The sequence below is a fragment of the Plecotus auritus genome (assembly GCF_963455305.1).
Source record: "Plecotus auritus genome assembly, chromosome: 6".
Lineage (NCBI taxonomy): Eukaryota > Metazoa > Chordata > Mammalia > Chiroptera > Vespertilionidae > Plecotus > Plecotus auritus.
Genome location: NC_137773.1, coordinates 5,073,295 through 5,093,914, shown reverse-complemented (window position 1 = coordinate 5,093,914; position 20,620 = coordinate 5,073,295). Strand labels below are relative to the sequence as shown.

Below are 20,620 nucleotides of genomic sequence, written 5' to 3'. Positions count from 1 at the left end.
GTCATTGACGTGTTTTTCCTGAAATGGTGAGTCACATCTTGGTAAAGTTCCAAATAAAACAAAGTACAATCTTCTCTAAATTTACACAGCAGCTACTTTCTGGGAAACTCAGTGCAAATTAAACTGCAAAAAAACAACACAAAACACTTGGTGTTCATGTGTCACGCTGAGCGCGGCTCCGGGTCAGGTCATTGCCAACAGGGTTTTCACCTGCACCGACGTCTGACGGATCACGCAAAAGGCATGTGGGGCTATCAAGCCAAATGTGAAAGATGAGACTGTAACACTTCTAGAAGGGAACAAGGGGCAGGCAAAGATGACCTGGGACCGGGACCGATTCACCTTACAGGAAAAGTTGATGGGTTTTACCACCTGTAACAGTCTGTACGGTTCTTTTAAAAAACATCTGCACGATCCTGCTTCACCGAAGGCACCTTCAGGAGAACAAGAGGACACCGGTGGGAGGAGGGGGTACTCGCGACCCAGAAGTTCATCAAAGAAGTCGTATCTGGGATCTACGAAGAGCTACACGTCGGTAAGAGAAAGGGCAGACCATCCGCAGACACCTGGGCAGAAGACCTGAGTGGACACTTTGCAGAGGAGGCCATGCAAAGGGCCGTGACCACAGCGTGAAGCCGCATCACGCCTCCAGAGTGGCTGGCACGCAGCAGACGGCACTGACCTGTGACCCTTCGTTTCCAAGGACTGTTTTCCTCACGTGTTCCTTCTTCCTAGGCTTGTGGCGGCGACGGAACGGGGTGCCCTGCAAAGCCCAAGTCCCCTGCTCCCTGTGTCTTTCTCTCCAGCGTTAGATTCCCCGGTTTTCTAACTTCGGGAGCGTTACTTGCTAGGACTCTTTTAAAAAGCACGTGAGATGTGTCGATGCTTTTAATATTGGCCATGACTCTTTTCAAGGTTTGCCTGGGCGTGTGGCCAGCAGACCGGCTATCACCTGGGAACTCGCTAAAGAGGGCACAGTCTCAGGCGCCAGCCCAGACCGACTGACTCAGGAACTGGGGGGGTGGGGCCCACGTGACCTTCAGGTGACTGTCATGTGCACTCAGGTTTTTTTTGGCCTCTTTTCCCCAGGGGCTCAGCTGCCCTGCACAATGATGAATGATCATCGTCGCTGACACTTATTTGGCTCTTCCTGTGGGCCGGGCGCTGGCTAAGGGCTTTCACCCAGATGGCCTCCCTGATTTCCAAGCATTCTAGGAGGCTTTTAACCTCCCCATTTTACAGGCAGGGAAACTAAGGCACGGAGAGACTGAGGGGCTGTTCAGGGTCACCCAGGCTTGAACTCAAGTGTCCACCTCTGAGTTTCCACAGTGGTCATGATGATGACACGGATGCATGGCGACATATTGTATAATTAAAAAATATATTCCCAGGAAACCTTGCCACCTCAAGGGTTTTTCTTAAATGCGGACAGAAATGTGACAGATGGGAATGGCCCGTTCTCAGGGGATCTGGGTAATATAGGCTTGTCTGTAGGTCCGGGCGACAAAGCCGGAGGCCCACAGGTCCAGACAGACGGAACAGGTGACAGGCAGTGCATGTTTCCAAGGTGAGACAACAGGGCCTGGGGGGGGTGGGGACTGTGGGGAGCTGGAATGCATACCCCACTCAAAGGGGTAACCGTTCCATAGCCCCAGAGACGTGTTGCCAATGTGAGAATGTGGGCTCCTTTCGCCCCATTTTGTAAGCAAAGATGGACATCTGAATTTAGATGAGCTCTCTCCATTTTAAAACGTGGACCCTAATTCAGCCTCTGACAGCATGGAGGCTGCACAGAGGACAGCTGGGAGCCTGCCCTGTGTGGCCAGGCAGTAGAGGCGGAGGCCTATATTGGTGATTTCGTTGCACTTCCCCAGATCCAGTCTCCAGAATTTAATCATTGGTTTGTATGCATTTTTAGTATCGCTCTCGAGGCAAGAGATACCTATGGGGGTGAGGGTGGGGGTGGGAGGGGGGAGGGGGGAAGGGATCAGGGAATTGAGATGGGTTCCAGAGACCCCAGGCAATCAGCGCTGGAGTGGACAGGTTCCCTTCAGCCCACAGCGGTGTGGGGCGGAGATCCTGTGGCTATGGGCCTGTATCTCAGGCTCTGCCCCAGCCCAGGCCTACCAGGAGTTGTGAGCGCCCTCTAGCGGGAAGAGAGAGGCACTGCCTAAAGCCTGGGGCTGGTGGGGGGGGGTGGGGGGGGAGGATGGAGACCTCCCTGGGACTGGGGTCCAGCCAGGAACATGGAAAATGACCTGGTGGGGCCCCAGGGGTCGAAATGACATGGCTGGGGCACCCGGGAGCAAGGGAAGCAGCAGCTCTCTGCAATTTGAGAACTACTCAAAACAGTTACACTATCAATAATAAGTATAACAGTCATATTCATAATAAATAGAATGGCCATACATATAGTAATTGATATTAACAGCTGATGACTTTCAGTTCACCAGAGGTTTCATTTATCATGTCTATTTAATCATTAAAACCACTTAACACTAGTAACACGTACACGTATTCTCAATGAGCAATATTTAAACACTGGGGAAGAACATACAAACATTTTCAAGGATTTTTTAGACAGCTTTTATTTTGAAGTAATTTCCAACTGACCAAAAGTTGCAGGAATAGCACAGACTTTCCATATTCATCAATTGTTAATATCTATAATAATAAGAGTGTAATATGCAAATCGACCGAACGGCGGAACAGCGGAACGACCTTCCGGACGAAGCCGAGGGGCTGCGAGGGCCTATTCTTGCATGGATTTCATGCATCGGGCCTCTAGTTTTGTCATATTTGCTTTATTGCTCACTCTCATTCGAAATACTTATTATTTTAGAAATCCGTTTATGTCCGACGGGCACTGAGGCAGTTTATTAGATCCCTGCGGGCTGTAAGTGAGCGGCCCTGCTCCCTGGCGTTTCCGTCCATCAGTGACAATCTGGGCATCCAATCTGTCCTTCACCTTTCATTCCTGACGCACCAACGTGCCCTCACTCTTAGTACAACCTCACCTGCCAGGTGGCTCGGGTGGTGGGAGCACGCCTGTGCACCAACACTTTTCGGGTTGCGTTCGTGGTCAGGGCACATACCTAGGTTTCGGAGTGTGTATGGGAGGCAACTGGTCGATGTTTCTCCTCACATCGATGTCTCTCCCTCTCTTGCTTTCCCTTCCTCCCTCTCTAAAATTAATAAACATATCCTTGGGTGTGGATGGAAAATAAAACTGTGTTCATATAAGCCACAGGGCTGTAAGATATTTGCAGCTTATGTAACGGATGAGGGACTAATATCCCGTAATATCAGAACAGCTACAAAGACGAACATCCCACTGGGTGAAGTGCAGTAAGAGTATCAACGTAAAGTTCGCAGCATAAAATTACAAATGGCTCATAAACATACAAAAAGATGCTGTAATGGGGGAATACACACCAAAACCACAGTACAGGGTCAGTGAGGCACCCATTCAGTTTGCAGAGAAGAAAACGGATACCTTTACCACCTGCACGCAGACCCCACCCGCAGCCTCCGGGGAGCCGTCCCCTAGCCACATCCCCTTCCCTCCCTCCAGACCGCTCCTTCTTCCCAGAATGCCTTTGGTGGCAGCAAGGGGGACAAGGACGCTCAGACGCAATTGCTGGGAAGGGGGGTGACGTGTGGCAGTATTTGTGGAAATGTGACCCGTTACCCCGCAGAGCCCCAGCCACCCGCACAAGGCCCCCCACCTGGTGGAAGCCGAGGCACCGCTCCACGTCCGGAGGAAAGGCAGCGGTTCAGCGCACTGTGGCCTGGCCGGTGGCGCCTGCTGAGAAGGAAGCACCACAGAAGAGTGACGACCCATTTATGCTCCGAAGACAGACGGCCTCGGTTCCAATCTCAGTTTCGCTGTTTACTTGCTGTGTGATCTCGGGCCGCTCACTTAACCTCTCTGTGTTGTGCGTTCTCCCTCTGTAAATGCAGGCTCACAGTCGCCCCTGCCTCACAGGATCATGATGAAGATAAAATGAAATCAGCATCATGTTCATCATAGAATGACCCTCCAAACTTACTAAATGGGAAAAAAATGCAATTTCTGAAACGATAGGTAGATAAACCGCATCATACGTACCGTGATGGCTTTTGTGTAAAGACTTTTACCAGGGAACCCAAATCATTTGCCCGCGTACACAGTCCCATGCATGGAGAACGTTCTGGGGAGACCCACAGGAAACGTGTCACCCCTGTTACTACAGGGCGGCAGGCGGGGTGGAGGTGTTAGAGGAGTTTCGCGTTGAACCCTGAACAGTTAGACTGTTTCATCTGTGCAATTAAAACACGCAAGCAGACAGGAAACCACACGAAAAGGAACATCTCCCAGCGCGTGAGGTCTTCCCTTGCGACCCTGTGTGTACCCGACTCTGATTTCACCTGGGCTGCTGTCAAGGTTTAGGTGGAAGAGGAAGCCAGTTTCCTCCCATTGCCCCCGCCCCCCGCCTGAGGATTCATGCTAGTTTGGGGCCTTCGTGCTCCCTCGCCCCGTCCTGTCCGTGAGCGACTGCAGTGCAGCGTGGAAGGCCTGTCCTCTTCGCTGCCTCTCCCACGCTGGTTCCTCCTGCCGCTCACGGTGCGCCCTCTGCTGGTGGCCACGCAGCGTGCCGCGGGCCCCTGTCACCTGGGGAGAGGAAAGCTCCGCGGCTCATTCTCATGGGACTGGGCCTGGAACTGGGGTTTGACTCTGGGGCGGGGGCTGGTAGTCTCGCCAGATCTCTCTTCCGTGCGGGGTAAGAAGTCTTTCCCCTTCGTATTTTTAAATTGTCCCTACCTCGGGTTGTCAGATTTAGCAACTAAGAACCCTGGGTGCCCAGTTAAATGGGAATTTCAGTTAAAACGCGGGTAATTTTTTAGTACGAGTGTGTGGCATGATTGCATGGAACACAACTTGTTCTAAGAAATGATTCTCTGTGTTTGGAGTGCACATTCCTGCCTTTGATGTCTGGTGCCCGTGGGAGGAGCTCCTGGGCCCTGGGGGAGGCCCGGAAGGAGGGAGTAATGGGAAGGGAGGGGAGGGGGGTGAGTGCCTGCTGGAGGGGGCAGGGTTCAGCGGAGTCTCCTGCTGCAGGAGGCCGCAGCGACACCAGCTCTCTGCCGCTGGGAGTCAGCTTCCTTGCTCGGGGACAGTGCTGCTCGCTGCGCCTACACCGAACCTCCCGGACGCTCCAAACCCGAGCCGGCCCTACCCCAGGGAGTCTGTCCCTGTTCGGGTGGAGGGTCGGCTGGGAACCCAGATTTGCTGCCAAGACTGAGAATCACTGCTCATGAACTGGTCCTGCAGACGTGTGTGTGTGTGTGTATGCACGTGTGTGTGTACCACATGCCTTAGTTTTGCGTGTCCCCACGTTCAGCAGTCAGGCCCCCTTCCTGAGCCTGCCTCCCCGTATTACGGAAAAACCTGGGGCTCCTTCCCAAATGTTCCCAGACTCCCACCTGCCCCCTCCTCAGGGTGACACTTGAGTGGCCACTTCCTGCCTCTGATTTCCTGCTCACACTGAGCACTCCTCCTCGTTCCTGCCGCCCCGTGGGACTCTCTCTCTGTCCATGTCAGCGTGGCTGGTGTCCCCTGACCAGCGGCTCACAGCTGTCAGGTGCCGCACACGTTTCCTGAAGGTCTGCAGTGCGGAGGGTGTCCTCCCCAAGGGACTCACTCGGCCCCAAGTCCCGGGGTGACTCCTCCGCGGCCGGCGTGCAGCCCTGGGCCCAGCTCCAAACGCCGCTCCTTTCTTAATCAGAACGATTCAACGGCCCCTTCCACGCATCTCGTGTGTCCAGGTGGTTCCCAGAGAGACACACTCCCCCTCCCGCCTCAGGGCCCGAGCGAACCCACACCCTCCAGGCAGCAGGCCCCGAGGGTGGCCGATATTTAAACGAAATAGCATCTGCCCCTTCCTTCTATGTGTGCGGACCTTCAGGGATTTCAGCGAGGGATGGTCATCGCTGGAGAAGCGAGGTCCTTGGATGAAAGCCGGCAGTTGGAGGAGCTGGGGCTCCCTGGTCCCGGAGGAAGGCAGCCGGGGGTTCAGCAGATGTTTCTGAGGACCTGGGGTCGGGCCACATCTGCTCCACGGGGGGAGCAGGAGGGAGGGAACGGAAGACGGAAGAGGGAAGACGGAGCCAAGGGGGCTGAAGATGAAGGCACAGCGTACAGGTCGCCCTCAGGATAGAGTGCATCCCCTGAGAAGGGAAGGGCTGGGAGAGCCGGGAGGAAGAGTTGGCGAGGACCAGGCTGGCCCACCCCCCTCGCTCCCAGGTGGGCAGGAAGGGGCCACAGCCAAACTGCCGGGGAAGCCAGGTCCCCAGTGTCCAGCGGCACTGCCTTCTCCACGAGGTGAGCGTGCCAGGATGGCCAGGGTCCCGCACCCAGAACACTTCACTTCCCAGCTCTTCCCGTCCAGCCCACTGCCTCTTCTCCTTCCCTCCTTCTCTCAGATTTACCAGCAGGGAGAGGAGGCTTTTGGTAAAAGTTCAACGTGAAACTCCCCTCTGTGCACGCATCAGATGATGGAAATGAGAGAGGGGTGACGCCGAGTGTGGGCCCCTGCAGGGTGCTCATCGAGGGCCTTGGGAGTCACTGCCTTCCTGGGGCGCCGTCTGGGGGCTCTGGGCAGTGTGCCCTCTACTGGGGACCCGCCCTGCACCCTGGCTCTGTGGCCCAGGGACCCTCTGCTGGGAAGGGACCTGTGACAGATGCCCACCCCGCGCCGTGCGCTGCTGGCAGGGAGATGCCGGGCTCAGGGCCTTTCCTGGAGGCGCCCACTACTCAGGGGTGCGATTCCCACGGGCGACGGAGCTCACGGGACAGACTGCGCTCAGGGGAGGGTGCACGCTGACGCCGGGCAAGGCTGCCTGCAGGCAAGGGGTTGGGAGTGAAACGGGGGGCTGTTGCGCTGCTTCCAGACGCTTCGCTCCATACCGAGGTGGTCCCTGCAGCATCTGCTGGTCCAAACAGTCCTGGGGACCCGCAGCACGCAGGTCACTAACGTTCCTTTTGAAGTCTCTTTGCTGTTGTTGTTAATCCTCACCCGAGGATATTTTCCCATTGATTTTTAAAGAGAGTGGAAGAGCCCTAACCGGTGTGGCTAAATGGATAGAGCATCGGCCTGCGGAGTGAAGGGTCCCAGGTTCAATTCCGGTCAAGGGTATGTACCTGGGTTGCGGGCACATCCCCAGTAGTGGGTGTGCAGGAGGCAGCTGATCGATGTTTCTCTCTCATCTGTTTCTCTCTCATGGATGTTTCTAACTCTCTATCCCTCTCCCTTTCTCTCTGTAAAAAAAAAAAAAAATCAATAAAATATATTTTAAAAAAAGAGAGTGGAAGAGAGAGAGATATCGATGTGAGAGAAACATATCTATTGGTTGCCTTCTGCACGTGCTCCGACCAGGGCCCAGGCCGGGGAGGAGCCTGCAACCAAACCAAGATACATGCCCTTGACAGGACTCGAACCCGGGACCCTTGGTTTGCAGACCAGTGCTCTATCCACTGAGCCACACTGGCTGGGGCCTTTTTTCCTTTATTATCCACTCAGAGCTTCCAATAGGAACCATCGGAGCGTCTCGACCCCGTGAAATAGCTGATATGGGCAGGTGGTTAGGGACAAACGCTCGCATGGGACGCTGGCCCCCAAGCTCTCAGGAGCGCCCTGAGAAATGGCCCGGGGCCCGGAGACATGGGGTGGGGGGTGCCCGCCTTTGGGCGAATTCCTGGCTGGACGCACTGAACTTTTATGAGTATCCCCCAAACGGGAGAGCCGAAGAAATAAATATCTAAGTATACGAGAGAAGACGTAAGAGTGGCTGAGACACCAGGGCTGGTCGGAAGGTGATGCGAGAAGGCAGACGAGGGAGGGGAAAGGGTTAAAATAAACTTCACATGTCCAGAGGGTTTTAGATTTACAGAAAAGTTGCAAGCGGAATAGAGCGAGTTCCTGTACATCCCACACCCGTTTCCTTTATCGTCAATACCCTGTTAGGACGGTCCTGCCACCATTCCCGAGCCAACGGCGCCACACGCTTGTTCACAGATACGGGTTCAGAGAGCCATCGTGTTTACGTAACGTCCCCTTTCTGTCCCCTTTCTGTCTGTAGGGTTCCACGTGTCTCGTAGGCTGCTCGTGGTGTCTGACAGTTTCTCGGACGTGCCTTGTCTTTGCTGACCTTGACCGTGTGAGCAGCACTCGTCGGCTGTTCTGTAGAACGTCCCTCAGCTGGGACTCGTCTGCTCCTTTTCTCCTGATTAGACGGAGGTTATAGGTCTGGGGGAGGAACATTCCATCCAATGACTTATCGCTCTGACGCTGACCTTGACCACTGACCTTGAGGGGGCCTTTCCGCCGGTTCCACTCTGCTGGCTTTGGAGGAGTTCCTAAGTGCAGCCCACACTTACAGAGGGCGCCCTGCTCCCTCCTGCGGGAGGAGCTGCGGGAGTTATCTGCTTGTTATTCTGCACAAGAGGGACATTGGAGCCATTCATCGAGAATCTCTTACCAGCCAAAGGGGGAGCGGGAGGGGGACTGGGGCCGGAGGGGGTCCAGGCCTGGGATAGCTCTTCTAACCCTTAGGGGGAGCGGGGGAGGGTGCCAGTCGAAGGGGAGGGAGGGAGGAGACGAGCCTGCCTCCACGGCTCCACTCACGCTGATGGCCGTTCCCCAGAATCTTGACGTAATATTCTTCTGAGTTTCCCAAACGATAGTGGAAAAGTTTTCTCTTTTGCTCTGGGAAGAGTGTTAAAGAAAAAAAAAAAAAAGGTCAAACATTTACAAACACACAGCAAAGTAGCCTGGCCCAAGAATGTCTCCCCTCCCCTCGGTGGACGCGGGGCCAGCGCTGAGCTGTGTGCCGGGGCCTCCTGGACCCACGTGTCCTCTCTCCGTGAGTGGCCCAGTCACCGGGCAGGGAGATGGGCTTTGGGCTGTAAGCAGGTCCCAGCTCTGGGGGAGCCACCAGGGACCTTCCGCCCGTTGAAAGGGAAGACGCTTGTAGCCGGGACTGTTTCATGGACAGCAAACACGATTTGGAAAAAAACAAGATCTGGCTACTGAATGCAAAGGTTATTTTCCCTGCAGAGGGACAGCCATCCAATAAAACGCTCCAACTGCCAGCATTTGCCCGGCCCCTGGGGAGCTCTGCGGGCACTTTCAGGTCTGTCCTGTTGATTATGGAGCTCGCTTGCTGGAAGGTCTCAAGGTCAGTGAGAGCCCGCCAAGGTCACGCAGTCCCTGCCGAAGGAGCTGGTGTCCCCTAAGGACCGAGGTTTGTCTCGGTGACATCACCTTCTCCCCCGCCGTCGCCGTCAGCTGCACCCACGCTCCCGCGCTCGGCTGCAGGGCACGGCGTCCTCTGGGTAGGTCTGTCCCTGGGCCACCTGCTCGCTGAGACCTGAGAGGCACGTTTCTTCTGAGGTCACTGTACTGAGACTCGTGTCCGCATCTGTGATGGCGCCAGTCCCATGGGATGGCGAGGGTACTGTGAGGTGGTGTGTAAGGTATGTGGGCGTGCGCCCTGGGCCACATATGGCAGGAGGCAAGTTAGAAGGAGAGCAAAAACCAGGGCGGAGTGTTGGCAACACAGAAGCCGGGGACGCGGCCTGGATGCCCTCTGGCTCCAGCACCCTGCTTGCTGCCCTACCCGTGGCCTGCCCTGTCCCGTGGCCTGCCCTGTCCCGTGGCCTGCCTGTCCCGTGGCCTGCCCTGTCCCGTGGCCTGCCCTGTCCCGTGGCATGCCTGTCCCGTGGCCTGCCCTGTCCCGTGGCCTGCCCTGTCCCGTGGCCTGCCCTGTCCTGTGGCCTGCCTGTCCCGTGGCCTGCCCTGTCCCGTGGCCTGCCCTGGGCTTGGTTGTTATTTCTGCCCACCCAGGGTGCACCCTCCCGCTGACCTCCTGTGGGCCCCCAGGGGTGGTGTGACTTACCACCTCTGTCCATTTATAGCAGCCGCCCTGACGGGACCCAGCGCTGTGGTCGGGCCTGGGCGGCCCCACAAAGGCAGCTTTCAGATGCCCTCGGCTGGAGAATGGCCGACCTCGGGGTGAGCCGGAGGGCAGAGTCAGGCCAGGTCTGCTTCAGGCCGAGGAAAGACCTCGAAGCCATTGCCCGGGCCCACGGGGATGATGGACAGGCTGGGACCTGGCCCGCGGCTGCGGCTGCTTCCCGGGAGCTGCGATGTGAGGCCTGAGCGCTCTGAAGTGGGAGATGTGCTGTGTGCACCTCGGCTGCTTTGCCTTCCCGGGTAAAACGGACCCAGTGGCTGCTGTTCGAGTATCAGCTGTAGTCCTCAAAGCCGGTTACAGACGAGGAGACGGAGGGTCAGAGGGGAGCGGTGATGTGCAGAGGCTGCACCGGTAGGAAGTGACAGGGGGCCATCACCCAGCTCCTCCCGTTGGTGAGGAAAGGGGCCCGGCAGGAGCTCTGTTCCCATGGAAACGTCTCCGCTGGGAAATGCATGGCGTTTCGGTGTTTTCCTCTTGACCCGGCTCACAGGGGGGGTGTCCACGGTTCCCTCTCCAGTGTACCTAGGACAGCGGGCCCACCATCCTGGAACTGGCTTGGGTAGCCCCAGGCCCCGTGGTCCAGCTGGTCTCCCAGAGCTCACTGTCAGGGTTTGGGGCTAAAGACTCTGCTGATAGGAAAGGGCCACTTTACCACGGTGGCTGTGCCAGTGTCGTCCCCGGGGACGCGGGGAGGTGGGAGGCTGGTCCAGGGCAGGTGGAAGTGGTCCTGGTGTTCCCAGCACAGGCTTCATGAGGAGAGCGATGACGTGAGACAACGCTCCTTGGTGGAGATTTGATCCGATAATGTGCCCTGTGCTTTCATCCGCCCTTGCCCAAGCGTGCATGCAGCGACTTGTGCTTGGAGTGGAAACCAGCACAATCCTAACGTGTTAATAACTTATGGGATGTCAGTGAGTTCCTGTTAGCTGCCACAGCTCGTGAAAAGGGCTGCGTGGACTTAGACCCGATTTGGTGGGGACGTCGGGGCGGTCTGATTGGTGTACGAGGAACGAGCCCTGGGCAGGCACCAGAGACAGCCAGCTGCCACCACGGTGGCTGACACTGAACCACAGCAAGAGACACACAGCAGAGGGGCGGGTGGAGACGATAAGACAGTGTGAATAGAGAACACAGGGGGCCAGCCTGGCTCCCGAGTCTGGGAGGTGGCCCCTCTGTTTGCTGGTGTGGCCAAGCCCGAGTCAGCGGAGCCACCGGCTGCAGCGGGCAGGCGCGGTCCCAGGCCATGGATTCACTGCTTCAGCCCTTTCTTGTCTTCATCGTCATCGTTACCACCCTCTGGCTGGTTCCTTCAGGAAGGAGCTGTCAGTTCATACTGTGTGACCTTGAAGTAGGGATGGGGTCAAAGGTTACAAGTAGTCCCGAGCCGCCAGGTGGGGCTGGGCGAGGAGAAGCAATAGGGACTGGGCAGCAGTAACTGGGGGGCAGATCCTGGGCCCAACGAACTTGTGGCTGTCGGGGAAGAGGTTGGGAAGTAGAACGTTCCATGGCAGTGTGCTATGGTGGAATTGCCTGTGATTGGCAAAGCCTTATAGGAAAGAGGTGAACTCGGAGAAAACTCCAGTGTGTAAGCAGAAATGAAAGGGGAGAAGGCAAGCCCCGACAGTGAATGACTGGGGACTTACACAGCGAGAAAGGAATGTAGAGAAGCCCTGTGTGACAGAGCTCCATGCTGTGATCAACATTAAGGATGCCATGCCCAGGCAGACTTTTCAGCTGGACAAAAGGGCTCAGGGAAAACCAAATGTAATACCTCATTTCTCCCAGAAGCCCCACAGACTCAAGATTTTACCCAACTGCTGTTCCACACAGCATGCTGGGTAAACTTGACCACATTCAGCCTCTCTGATCCTTGGTTTAGCTTCTGCCACATCCAATCTCTTGCTGTTACAGAACACAAATAATTCTCCCTTCAGAGTTCTTATCTGAGACTCTTGTAATAAAAGACAAATTAACAAGAGGAAAACATGAACAACAGAATAACAGTTTATTAAACATGTATCCCTCGTGTATATGTGGGAGATACCCAGGGAAAAACGAGTAACTCTCTGAGGTGGCTTAGAACTCTGGCTTAAATACCATCTTAACTGGGAAGGAGGAAGGGGGATATGTAGGCATCTTTGGGGAGAGTAAATGACTTTTAGGAAAGACAAATGTGTCCTTGAGTAGATGGGGGTGTGATAGTATGTGACAGTTTGTCTGGGTGTGGTGTGGACTTCTGGTCTCCTCTCCTGTGATAAGTCAATCTTCTCTGGTTGATGAAACTCCCGGAAAGAGGATTAATGACAATTCAGTTCCTTTTGGAGGATCTGTCCCTTGGCAGATAAGGGGAGTTCAGAGAAAGCCTCTGCCAACACCCTAGTGCTGTTGGTCATGACTCCCCTCCCAAGACTGACAATGAAACTTTTACCCAAGGTATTATGGGCACTACTTCCCTTCAGTTCGGCTCACCTGAGCCAAAAAGTCAGTCCTCTGTGCCAACAGCAATGTCTGTAGTGACTGCTGGAAAAGAACGATCTTGCTTCTCTTCATTGTTTTTAAAGGTACGTATAGCTCGCATTTGTTTTAATATTACAAGTGTTTTGGGTCTTGATGTAGAAGTTTGGTGATATTTCTGTGACCAGGATGCCATGGGAACTTAGCTCTTGTGTAGAGCAATTAGCCGATGGTAGGATGGATTTTGCTGTATTTCGTTTTGCTTCATGTTATTGTTTCTGAGAACCTGTCGATGACGCTAAGTTAGGACTTCTGCAGGTGATAGTTTATTAGGTTAACAATATCCAGCAGCAGACTCAACTGAGAACCGAAGGCCCAGAGCGGGGGTCGGGGCGGGGGAGGGGGGGCACTGTGCTTATAAGGTACCAGCAGCCTCAGCATCACCAGCTGGTTAGACACACGCCCAGATCCCACCCGGAAATTCTCCACTGGAATATGCATTTTTCCAAGACCACTGGGTGATCCTCCTGCACATTCAAGTCTGAGAAACATGAATATAACGCACTGCCCTCAGCTGCAGACCAGCACTAACTGGTTCGGGGAGGAGGATCGGCCCGCCAGGCCCACCTGCACCTATGGCTTCAGGTTATGTCTTCCGACCCTCCCCCGCCGGATGCCATGTGCTATGCTCAGGAGTGGCATGTAGGCGGGGGAAGGTTTACCTTTCAGACCCGGGGTCTAAGATTTAATGGAAGCCTCAGAGTAAGAGTATGAAATGATTTTATTACAAAACTTAGGCTATTTATTAACCATTCACTTTCTAAAAAACACAAACATGAGAATACAATAAACACACCCAAGACGTCCCATCCTCGCAGGGTAGGAAGCAGCCCTGGACAGAGAGCCTGCGAACGTTCCCTTTACTAGTGTCTGGGTGTCCTGCACTGTGGGGTCACATGCTGGTCGCCTCTTCGGGGAAAGGACACTAAAGCTACAAGGTTCACGCACAAGAGGGTCACAACTTCAAAGCCATGTGCTGCTCACGGCTTGTACACTCTAGTCTGCAACTCTGAGAAGCAATGCCAACAAGCCCGCCGCAGACCCCCTCCCAGCTCGGCGCTGCCCTCAGGAGCTGCACGTGGGACTGCTCACCTTCCCTCACCGCAGCTCGTTTCTCCCCGAGCACAAACCCTAAAACCCACACGCAGTCTCCAAGTTCAAGTATAAAGGTCTGCTTCAGGACAAGCCCGGTTGATGTAGTGTTTCTTCAGTTCTCTGTAGTGTCTGCTGGTGTGGTCCCTGGGACGGGCTGGCCACGTGGCAGGGGCACACAGGCCAGCATTCCTGCCGCCAGCCTCGCTCCCCGATCAGCGTGGACCACGCTCCAAAGTCAAAGGTGGAATCAGCGACGACCTTGGCCTGTCTTCATTCTGAAGTCGTACCGTTATGAACGGAATCCACTTCACCACTATGCAATGGAGCTTCCAAAAGATGTCAGGCATCGTCTAAAAAGAGGAGAATCTATCAAAATGAGACTACAATGACCGAGTTTTCTGTTCCTAAAGGCACTGACAGTTAGTCTAGGAGGGCGTGAGGTGACTGTTTCACCCCCCATGGCATGGCAGCTCCCACGTGGACACCTAAGGCAGTTCTGCTCTTGAACGAGTGCCCGTGTGAGCCTGGTGCTCCGCTTTGTTCACTCGCTGATGCTTCTCAAAATAACAGACACCCCGAGGAGCCTACAAACAGGACCCGACACAGAATGAGGGCGAGGCAGTCCAGTGGTTGTAACAATGGTAGGTGCCAGGCCATTGCCGCCACGGCTCAGACTGACCTCTCCCAGACCCCGCAAGGAGCAGTGCTTTGTGCATCCAGAGGTGATTTTAAACATTAAATCCCAACTGTCGTAAGAGGGGGCGCTGCCCAGAAGAACCCCGGTAACTGACAGTGGCACTCAGTTCCCTTTAACCGCAGGACGTCCAGCAGAGTTTCAAGCAGACTTCAGTCCCATTTAGGGTGAGGCTGCTTTTGAATGCATTGCGTGATTTTATATCCAAATTGCAAACCCAAATTTAAGCCATTTCAGAAAAGCAGGGACTCTCATTTGAATTTCCCTGGGGCACACCAGCCACCCCAGCGGGTACCTAAGGCAGCGCCTCCCCACCCCGGCGGGTGCCTAAGGCAGCGCCTCCCCACCCCGGCGGGTGCCTAAGGCAGCGCCTCCCCACCCCGGCGGGTGCCTAAGGCAGCGCCTCCTCACAGCTGGGACACTGGGCTCCGGGGCAGACTTCTCACTGATGCGCTGTGACATGACTGCGTGGTCAGTGAGGTCCGTCTGCGCATACTTTTCTGCACAGACAAGACAGGTGCCCCAGTGCCGGCTGCCCCTCCATTACCCGCTCACTGTAAGCCAGAGAGGAACGTGTGCACTGACGGGATACGGACCTTAGGAGGCGTCCTGGGCGGGGCCCGGGGCGTCCTGGCTCTCCGGCTCTGGAGGGGGCAGTGGTGCGGCTTCTTTCTTCTTGGCCGCCAGGAACTCATGGATGGCTCGCTCTATCTGTGGCCTGAAGATGTGGTTTAGCTTGGGATCCACCACCTGAGAGATGATTCTGTCCACTCCAGCTTCCAACATCCCCGACCTGGTGGAGGCAGAGATCATCCCGTTACTCAGTTGCTGAGTCCTTTCGTCCCCAGCAAGCGTCACGTGAGCGCCCAGCAAACGTGCCCCTCGTCAAAGCTGCGGCTACTCCAGGGAGTTCTTCCCCAAGGGCACCCACCCGCTTAGCAGAGTTCACGTTGCCATCTTTCCACTTTAGAGCAACAGCTCCCAGCCAGCCTAACTCCGCCTGTGCAGGGACCGCGCTCAAAGGCCTGGTCCACAGAGAGTGAAAGTGACTTGACGGAGCACTGGGTGATGGGCAGAGCTGAAACCGCCATCGAGCTGTCAGAGCCAGCGAGCCTCCCGCGTGGCTCCGTTTCCTCCGCCTCTGTTCTCTGACTGGCGAAGCAGGAGCCTCCCGCAGCAACCTGGCTACGCCAACCAAAGGCACGGTCACCCCCCGCAGTTCCCCGGGGCCCGCGGCTGTGGCTGTGACCTAGAACACACACTAGGGACTTGTAAACAGACAGGAAACAAATTGGTTCTGAGCTCCTAAGGGGCCAAAATCCACCCCAACTCCTTTTCGAAGTAGAGCAAAAATTAGCCAGAATGTCTGTGTTCAAACACTTGGGGCAGGTAGTGAGGAAGATACGGTGACGGGAAACATCGCATTTGAAAAGTCTGGAAGAGAAAAGTCTGGAAGAGTCCACGGAGGTTCAAAGTGAAGTGCTTCCCGAGGACTGAAATAGGCGAGTACCATCCAGAGCTTGTGGGTAAGCTCTGCTTCTCCTCCTTTAGGGTCGAGCGCTTGGGCCAGGCAAGCCTTTGCTTGGGTAGCACAGGTCCTGCAGTGACTGGGCAGACGGGGCAGGAAACCAACGAGAGAACGCCATGGCGACCAGTGAGATGAGACACAGGCCCTGGGCGCTGAGGCCGAGCGGTGGCAAAGTGCGCCCTGGCCTCAGGGGGCTGACAGCTTCTCGGCAGGAAGCCTGGGTGTAACACATCGCCGTTAGAGCCCGGGCACCTTCAGGGAGACCCCGTCAGACAGCGTGTGCCCTCCAAGCGGAGCTCGTGACACAGCGAGGGCGGTGCCAGGCGCCCCTCCCTAGTCACAAGCTCATCTCTTTCCAACCGCACCCCCGTCTCCGGAGGCAGATTCACAGGTGTCTTTATTGATGTGGCCGCCTGATCGGGGAAAGCAGTGTGGCTCAGGGAAGCACAGAGCGGCTCACTTTCCTGGAGATCGAGCCTAAAGCAGCAGGGAAATGGGCAGATATCACGCAGGGAAAAGACTCGGTCACAATAAGGTTCAACAGCAGAGCCCGATGCCTGCAAAGCCTTCCACGCTGTGGACCTGGGACCCAGTTTCTGGGCCTGAACGGCCAGTGGCCGGCGCTGGGGCTGCAGGGTCTCACCGGTGACAACACTCCAGGCCCAAGTAGCAAATCTTCATTGCAAAACTGCCTTAGAATTTGCCTCAAATTCAAAATGTTAGCAAGACTACAGAGTGTCCTAGCCAGTTTGGCTCAGTGGATAGAGTGTCGGACGGCAGACCGAAGAATCCCGGGTTCGATTCCGGTCAAGGGCACGTACCTCGGTTGCAGGCTCCTCTCCGGCCCGGGCCCTGGTTAGGGCTCGTGCAGGTGGCAACCAATCAATGTGTTTCTCTCACATCAGTGTTTCTCTCTGTTTTTCCCTCTCTCTAAAAATCAATGGAAAAATATCCTTGGGTGAGGATAAAAAAAAAAAAAAGTGGCCAACCCAGCATAAATCTTCAATAAAAGTTCTTATAAAGAGAAAAAAGGGGATCACAGAGAAAGGTCCCATTGTAAGTCCAAATTCATGTTTCTGGTTAAATACATTCTAGGTCAAATAAAAAAGCTGGAAATGTACACGGTGGTAAAACTATGTATTCGCTTGTGAGAATATGGACCCAGGTCCTTGTGTCCAAGATCCAAACATTGCTGTCCTGGTCTAAGACGCCCAGGTATGCTCAGTACTGGAAACTCCAAGGCGCAGAGATTATGTCTTGGAATTTGGAATGACTTTTTCTTTTTTTAACATTTTTATTGATTTCAGAGAGGAAGGGAGCGAGAGAGAAACATCAATGATGAGAGAGAATCACTGATCGGCTGCCTCCTGCACACCCCCCACTAGGGTTCGAGCCTATAACCCAGGCATGTGCCCTGTCCAGGAATCGAACTGTGACCTCCATCCAGGCTCATAGGTCAACGCTCAACCACTGAGCCACACCGGCGGGCTGGAATGACTTCTGATGCATCATAGGGATGTGCACAGGAAGCCTGCACAGGCTGGAGAAACTGGCAAGAATTTCAGCTGAGTTCTGTGCATCCTTGAACGTGAGTTTTAATAAAGGACAGTCTGCTGCAGCTCCTATGGAGCCACCGTCCACCTGGACCAGACAGTGACCTGCACCGGCCTCCGTGTGTCCGACCCGCGTTACCGCCTTTCGCTCTCAGTCCCGCATACTTACTGAACCACGCTCTGCCGCAGACCGTTCCGCAGCTGGTTCTTGTTCATCGTCGGATTCCATTCCTGCTTGTCCAGATGTGTTGAGACAAAATTATCCACTTTCTGCCTCAGGTTTTGGTAAGCTGGCTAAAATGTCAGAAAGAAGGAGCAAGGTCAGAAGTTACACGCACCGACGTCTTGGTCATGTCATTCAGAATACTGCTTTTCACAGACACGGACTTGCCGGTTCTTCACTAACTTCCATGGCCACGCAGCAGGCAGAGTGTGAATTAGTGCTAATGAGTGCCCACTTCCTCACGGTGGGCCCCTGCCAGATGCTTTATGTTGTCATCTTACTCACTTTTCCAGTAACTCTCCCAGGGAGGTCCTATGAGCCCCCACCCCCCCCCACCACCACCTTTTAGAGGTGGAAATTTAGGCTTAGACGAAGTAAACAGCTTGCCCACAGGCCAGACCCAGGCTCTTTCCGAATCAAAGGGGCTGGGTTCCAGGCCGCTCCCTCGCTTACCAGCTCTCTGACTTCAACAACGCCCACAATCTGAGTCACAGTCATTGCCAACTGGAAAGCGGTGCTGTTACCGCCCCACCTCCCTCTCGGGGTGTTCTCAGCAACAAGGCCCAGGAAAGCCTCTTCACCCAGCGAAGGGCCACCCCACCCTCAGCCGGACACCTCAGTGATGCTGAGTTTAGTGCCATGATTTGCTCTGGTCAATGGAATGACAGTTCTTGTGCCCCGATGACCCTCCATAACACCCATGTCCTGGACAGCCCCTGCCCCTTTAGCCTGGGACTTAGGATGAGTATACATGCTGCAGATCTAACCCCAACCCATAGCCGGATCCCAGCCTAGGCAACCTGCAGCCTACAGCTGGGCCACCCAGCTAACGCCCACCAAGACCAGCTGAACTCTGGGACACGCAGCCCTGTGGCAGGAGAACAAATGCTTGTGATAAGCCACCCAGATTTGGTTTAAGACGTAGTGTCATTGTGGCCAAAGGTTGCTCACAGCCAGATATATAACATCGCCAAAAGCATCAGTAGGCCTTCACTCCATGAGTGGACTCTTCCAACAGGCCACGAAAACTGACTCACAGACACGAAGACTCTCCACTAACCCTGGAAGGAGGAAGGCAGGCAGATGAACGCGTTAAAATTCTCATGTACTATCTGCTAGCAACTCCTTTTTCTGGGTACCCGTCTTCCCATCTAGACCAGAGGAGGGCAGTGGGCGCCATGTTCCCCGGCCACAGCAGAGGGCGTCTGACCCACACTAAGGCAATGCAAACATTCCCTGGGATTTTTTTTTTTTTTTTAAATGGAGCTGACAGTCCCTTTCTGGGGGAGGAAGATAAAAGGGAGGAAGCTAGAGTAAGACAGAATCAAGAGATGCCAGTAACCAAAGGGATGACCTTGGCAGCTAGGTAAAGTGAAGGAGCCTTTTATAGGGGGTTGACCGATGGCATGAGGATAGAAAAGAGGCACCAAATGCCCTTTGGTCAGCGATGGGGTACAAAACAGGGGTGCCGGCTCTCCACCAACGTGCCTTCACTCAGCTGCGTAGGCGAGTCTGCATCGCGGAGCTGGAGAAAGGGAACAGGCAGCTACAGTACCGATGGCTGTGCGCCCACACAATTCTCGCTTACTTACCTGGCTCTCTCCACTATTAACATAGTGAGGTTTGTTAGAGAGGCTTAAGGAATCCCATTCTTGGCAAAGCTAGGGCGCGGGCTCTAACACCAGTATTGAAACCCCAAGTTCAGAGAAGCCACACAGACCGGGCTTAATCGGACAGCTAACTGGCGGGGCTGGGAGCCGGACCCACGTGCGCATCGCTCCGAAAGCGCCCGGTGCTGCCCCCAGCGGCCTAACCGCCCCGCTGAGATTTTCAGAGGCATCTTTTGTTTTCCTCTCGGCTTTGGAAATGCAAAGGTGCTACCGAGGCGGCCTCCCGCCGGTCCCGGGCCCGGTCCCGTTCGGTCCAGGTGGCCTCAGTACCTTGGTGTCCACGTCGGCCAGGCAGTCCCGGCGGAAGCTGTCAAAAAGGCCGCGGCTCTTGAGCTGCTCCACGATGAGCGCGATGAGCTGAGGGTCCCCGGGAGGCAGCGAGGCCGGGTTGATGGGGCCGCCACTCCCACCGCCGCCCGCCGCGGCCGTCCCCGCCCCCGACGATGCCGGGCCCGCACCCCCGCCCCCCGCGCCCGCGCCCCCGCCGTCCGCCATGCCTGCGCCCCGGGCCCGCGTGGGAGACCCAATGCGGCTGCTTCTCAGGGGCAGAGGTCGTGCAGAGGTGGCGGAGAAGCGGGAGCCGGAGCCGGCAGCGGCGGGGGAGAGGGAAGAGGGGGTGGAGAAGGAGCGGGAGGGGGCGGAGGAGGAGAGGGCGGCAGCGGAGAAAGAGGGGGTGGAGGCAGGTTCTGAGGCTGGGGAGGTGGTGGAATAAGCGGCCAACACCGCCCGCTCCATCCCGGGCGCTCCTCAGATGACGTCACCGCTGGCATTGGCCTTGTGGGGCGGGAGGTTTGCAGCGCTCATCTCCGGCGTTCTTATAGGAAGACGGCGGGCGGGCCGGAACTACAACTCCCGGCAGGCTTCCGACCCGCTCGCTCGCGGGCAGGTTGCGGGGCAGTATGGGACTTGTAGGCTTAGGCTGTCGTGATTTCCGCAACATGCAGGTGGGGCCTTTCTGGCCCATCACTGCAACCCTTGCTGTAAATGACCATCTCCCAACGGTGCCTGATTATAAGAATCATCCGCGGGGCTGGGTAAATGTGTAGATTAACAGGTTCATCCCTTAGAGCAGTGGTCGGCAAACTCATTAGTCAACAGAGCCAAATATCAACAGTACAACGATTGAAATTTCTTTTGAGAGCCGAAAACCGACTTCTGTGCATGGGCCATGAAGTTTCAGTCGCACTATACGTGCACGCCCGCACATGGTATTTTGTGGAAGAGTCACACTAAAGGGGCCAAAGAGCCGCATGTGGCTCGCGAGCCACCGTTTGCCGACCACTGCCTTAGAGATACTCATCCACGTTTTCTGGGTCGGGGCCTAGG

The 20,620-nt window shown here is 55.5% G+C and overlaps 2 protein-coding genes across 5 annotated transcripts in view; one reads left to right on the top strand and one right to left on the bottom strand.

Moving 5' to 3' along the window:
* Window positions 1–20,620, top strand: part of CPEB4 (cytoplasmic polyadenylation element binding protein 4) — a 354,407-nt gene that overhangs the window by 115,924 nt on the left and 217,863 nt on the right. The window lies entirely within an intron of this gene.
* BOD1 (biorientation of chromosomes in cell division 1) lies at window positions 13,235–19,925 on the bottom strand. Its single transcript, XM_080671589.1, has 4 exons — window positions 19,565–19,925; window positions 17,571–17,695; window positions 14,917–15,113; window positions 13,235–13,976 (listed from the first exon to the last, which is right to left on the bottom strand). Exons 1-3 carry the CDS (start codon window positions 19,787–19,789, stop codon window positions 14,918–14,920), a joined length of 546 nt encoding a protein of 181 aa, XP_080527715.1. The 5' UTR covers window positions 19,790–19,925; the 3' UTR covers window positions 13,235–13,976; window position 14,917.

Excerpts from the sequence above, each read along its gene's own strand:
- BOD1 (XM_080671589.1), bottom strand. The coding sequence starts at position 19,789 with ATGGCGGACGGCGGGGGCGCGGGCGCGGGGGGCGGGGGTGCGGGCCCG. Across the intron at positions 17,696-19,564 it reads TGGCCGACGTGGACACCAAG|CCAGCTTACCAAAACCTGAG; the intron begins GTACTGAGGCCA and ends CTGACATTTTAG. Across the intron at positions 15,114-17,570 it reads CTGCGGCAGAGCGTGGTTCA|GTCGGGGATGTTGGAAGCTG; the intron begins GTAAGTATGCGG and ends TGCCTCCACCAG.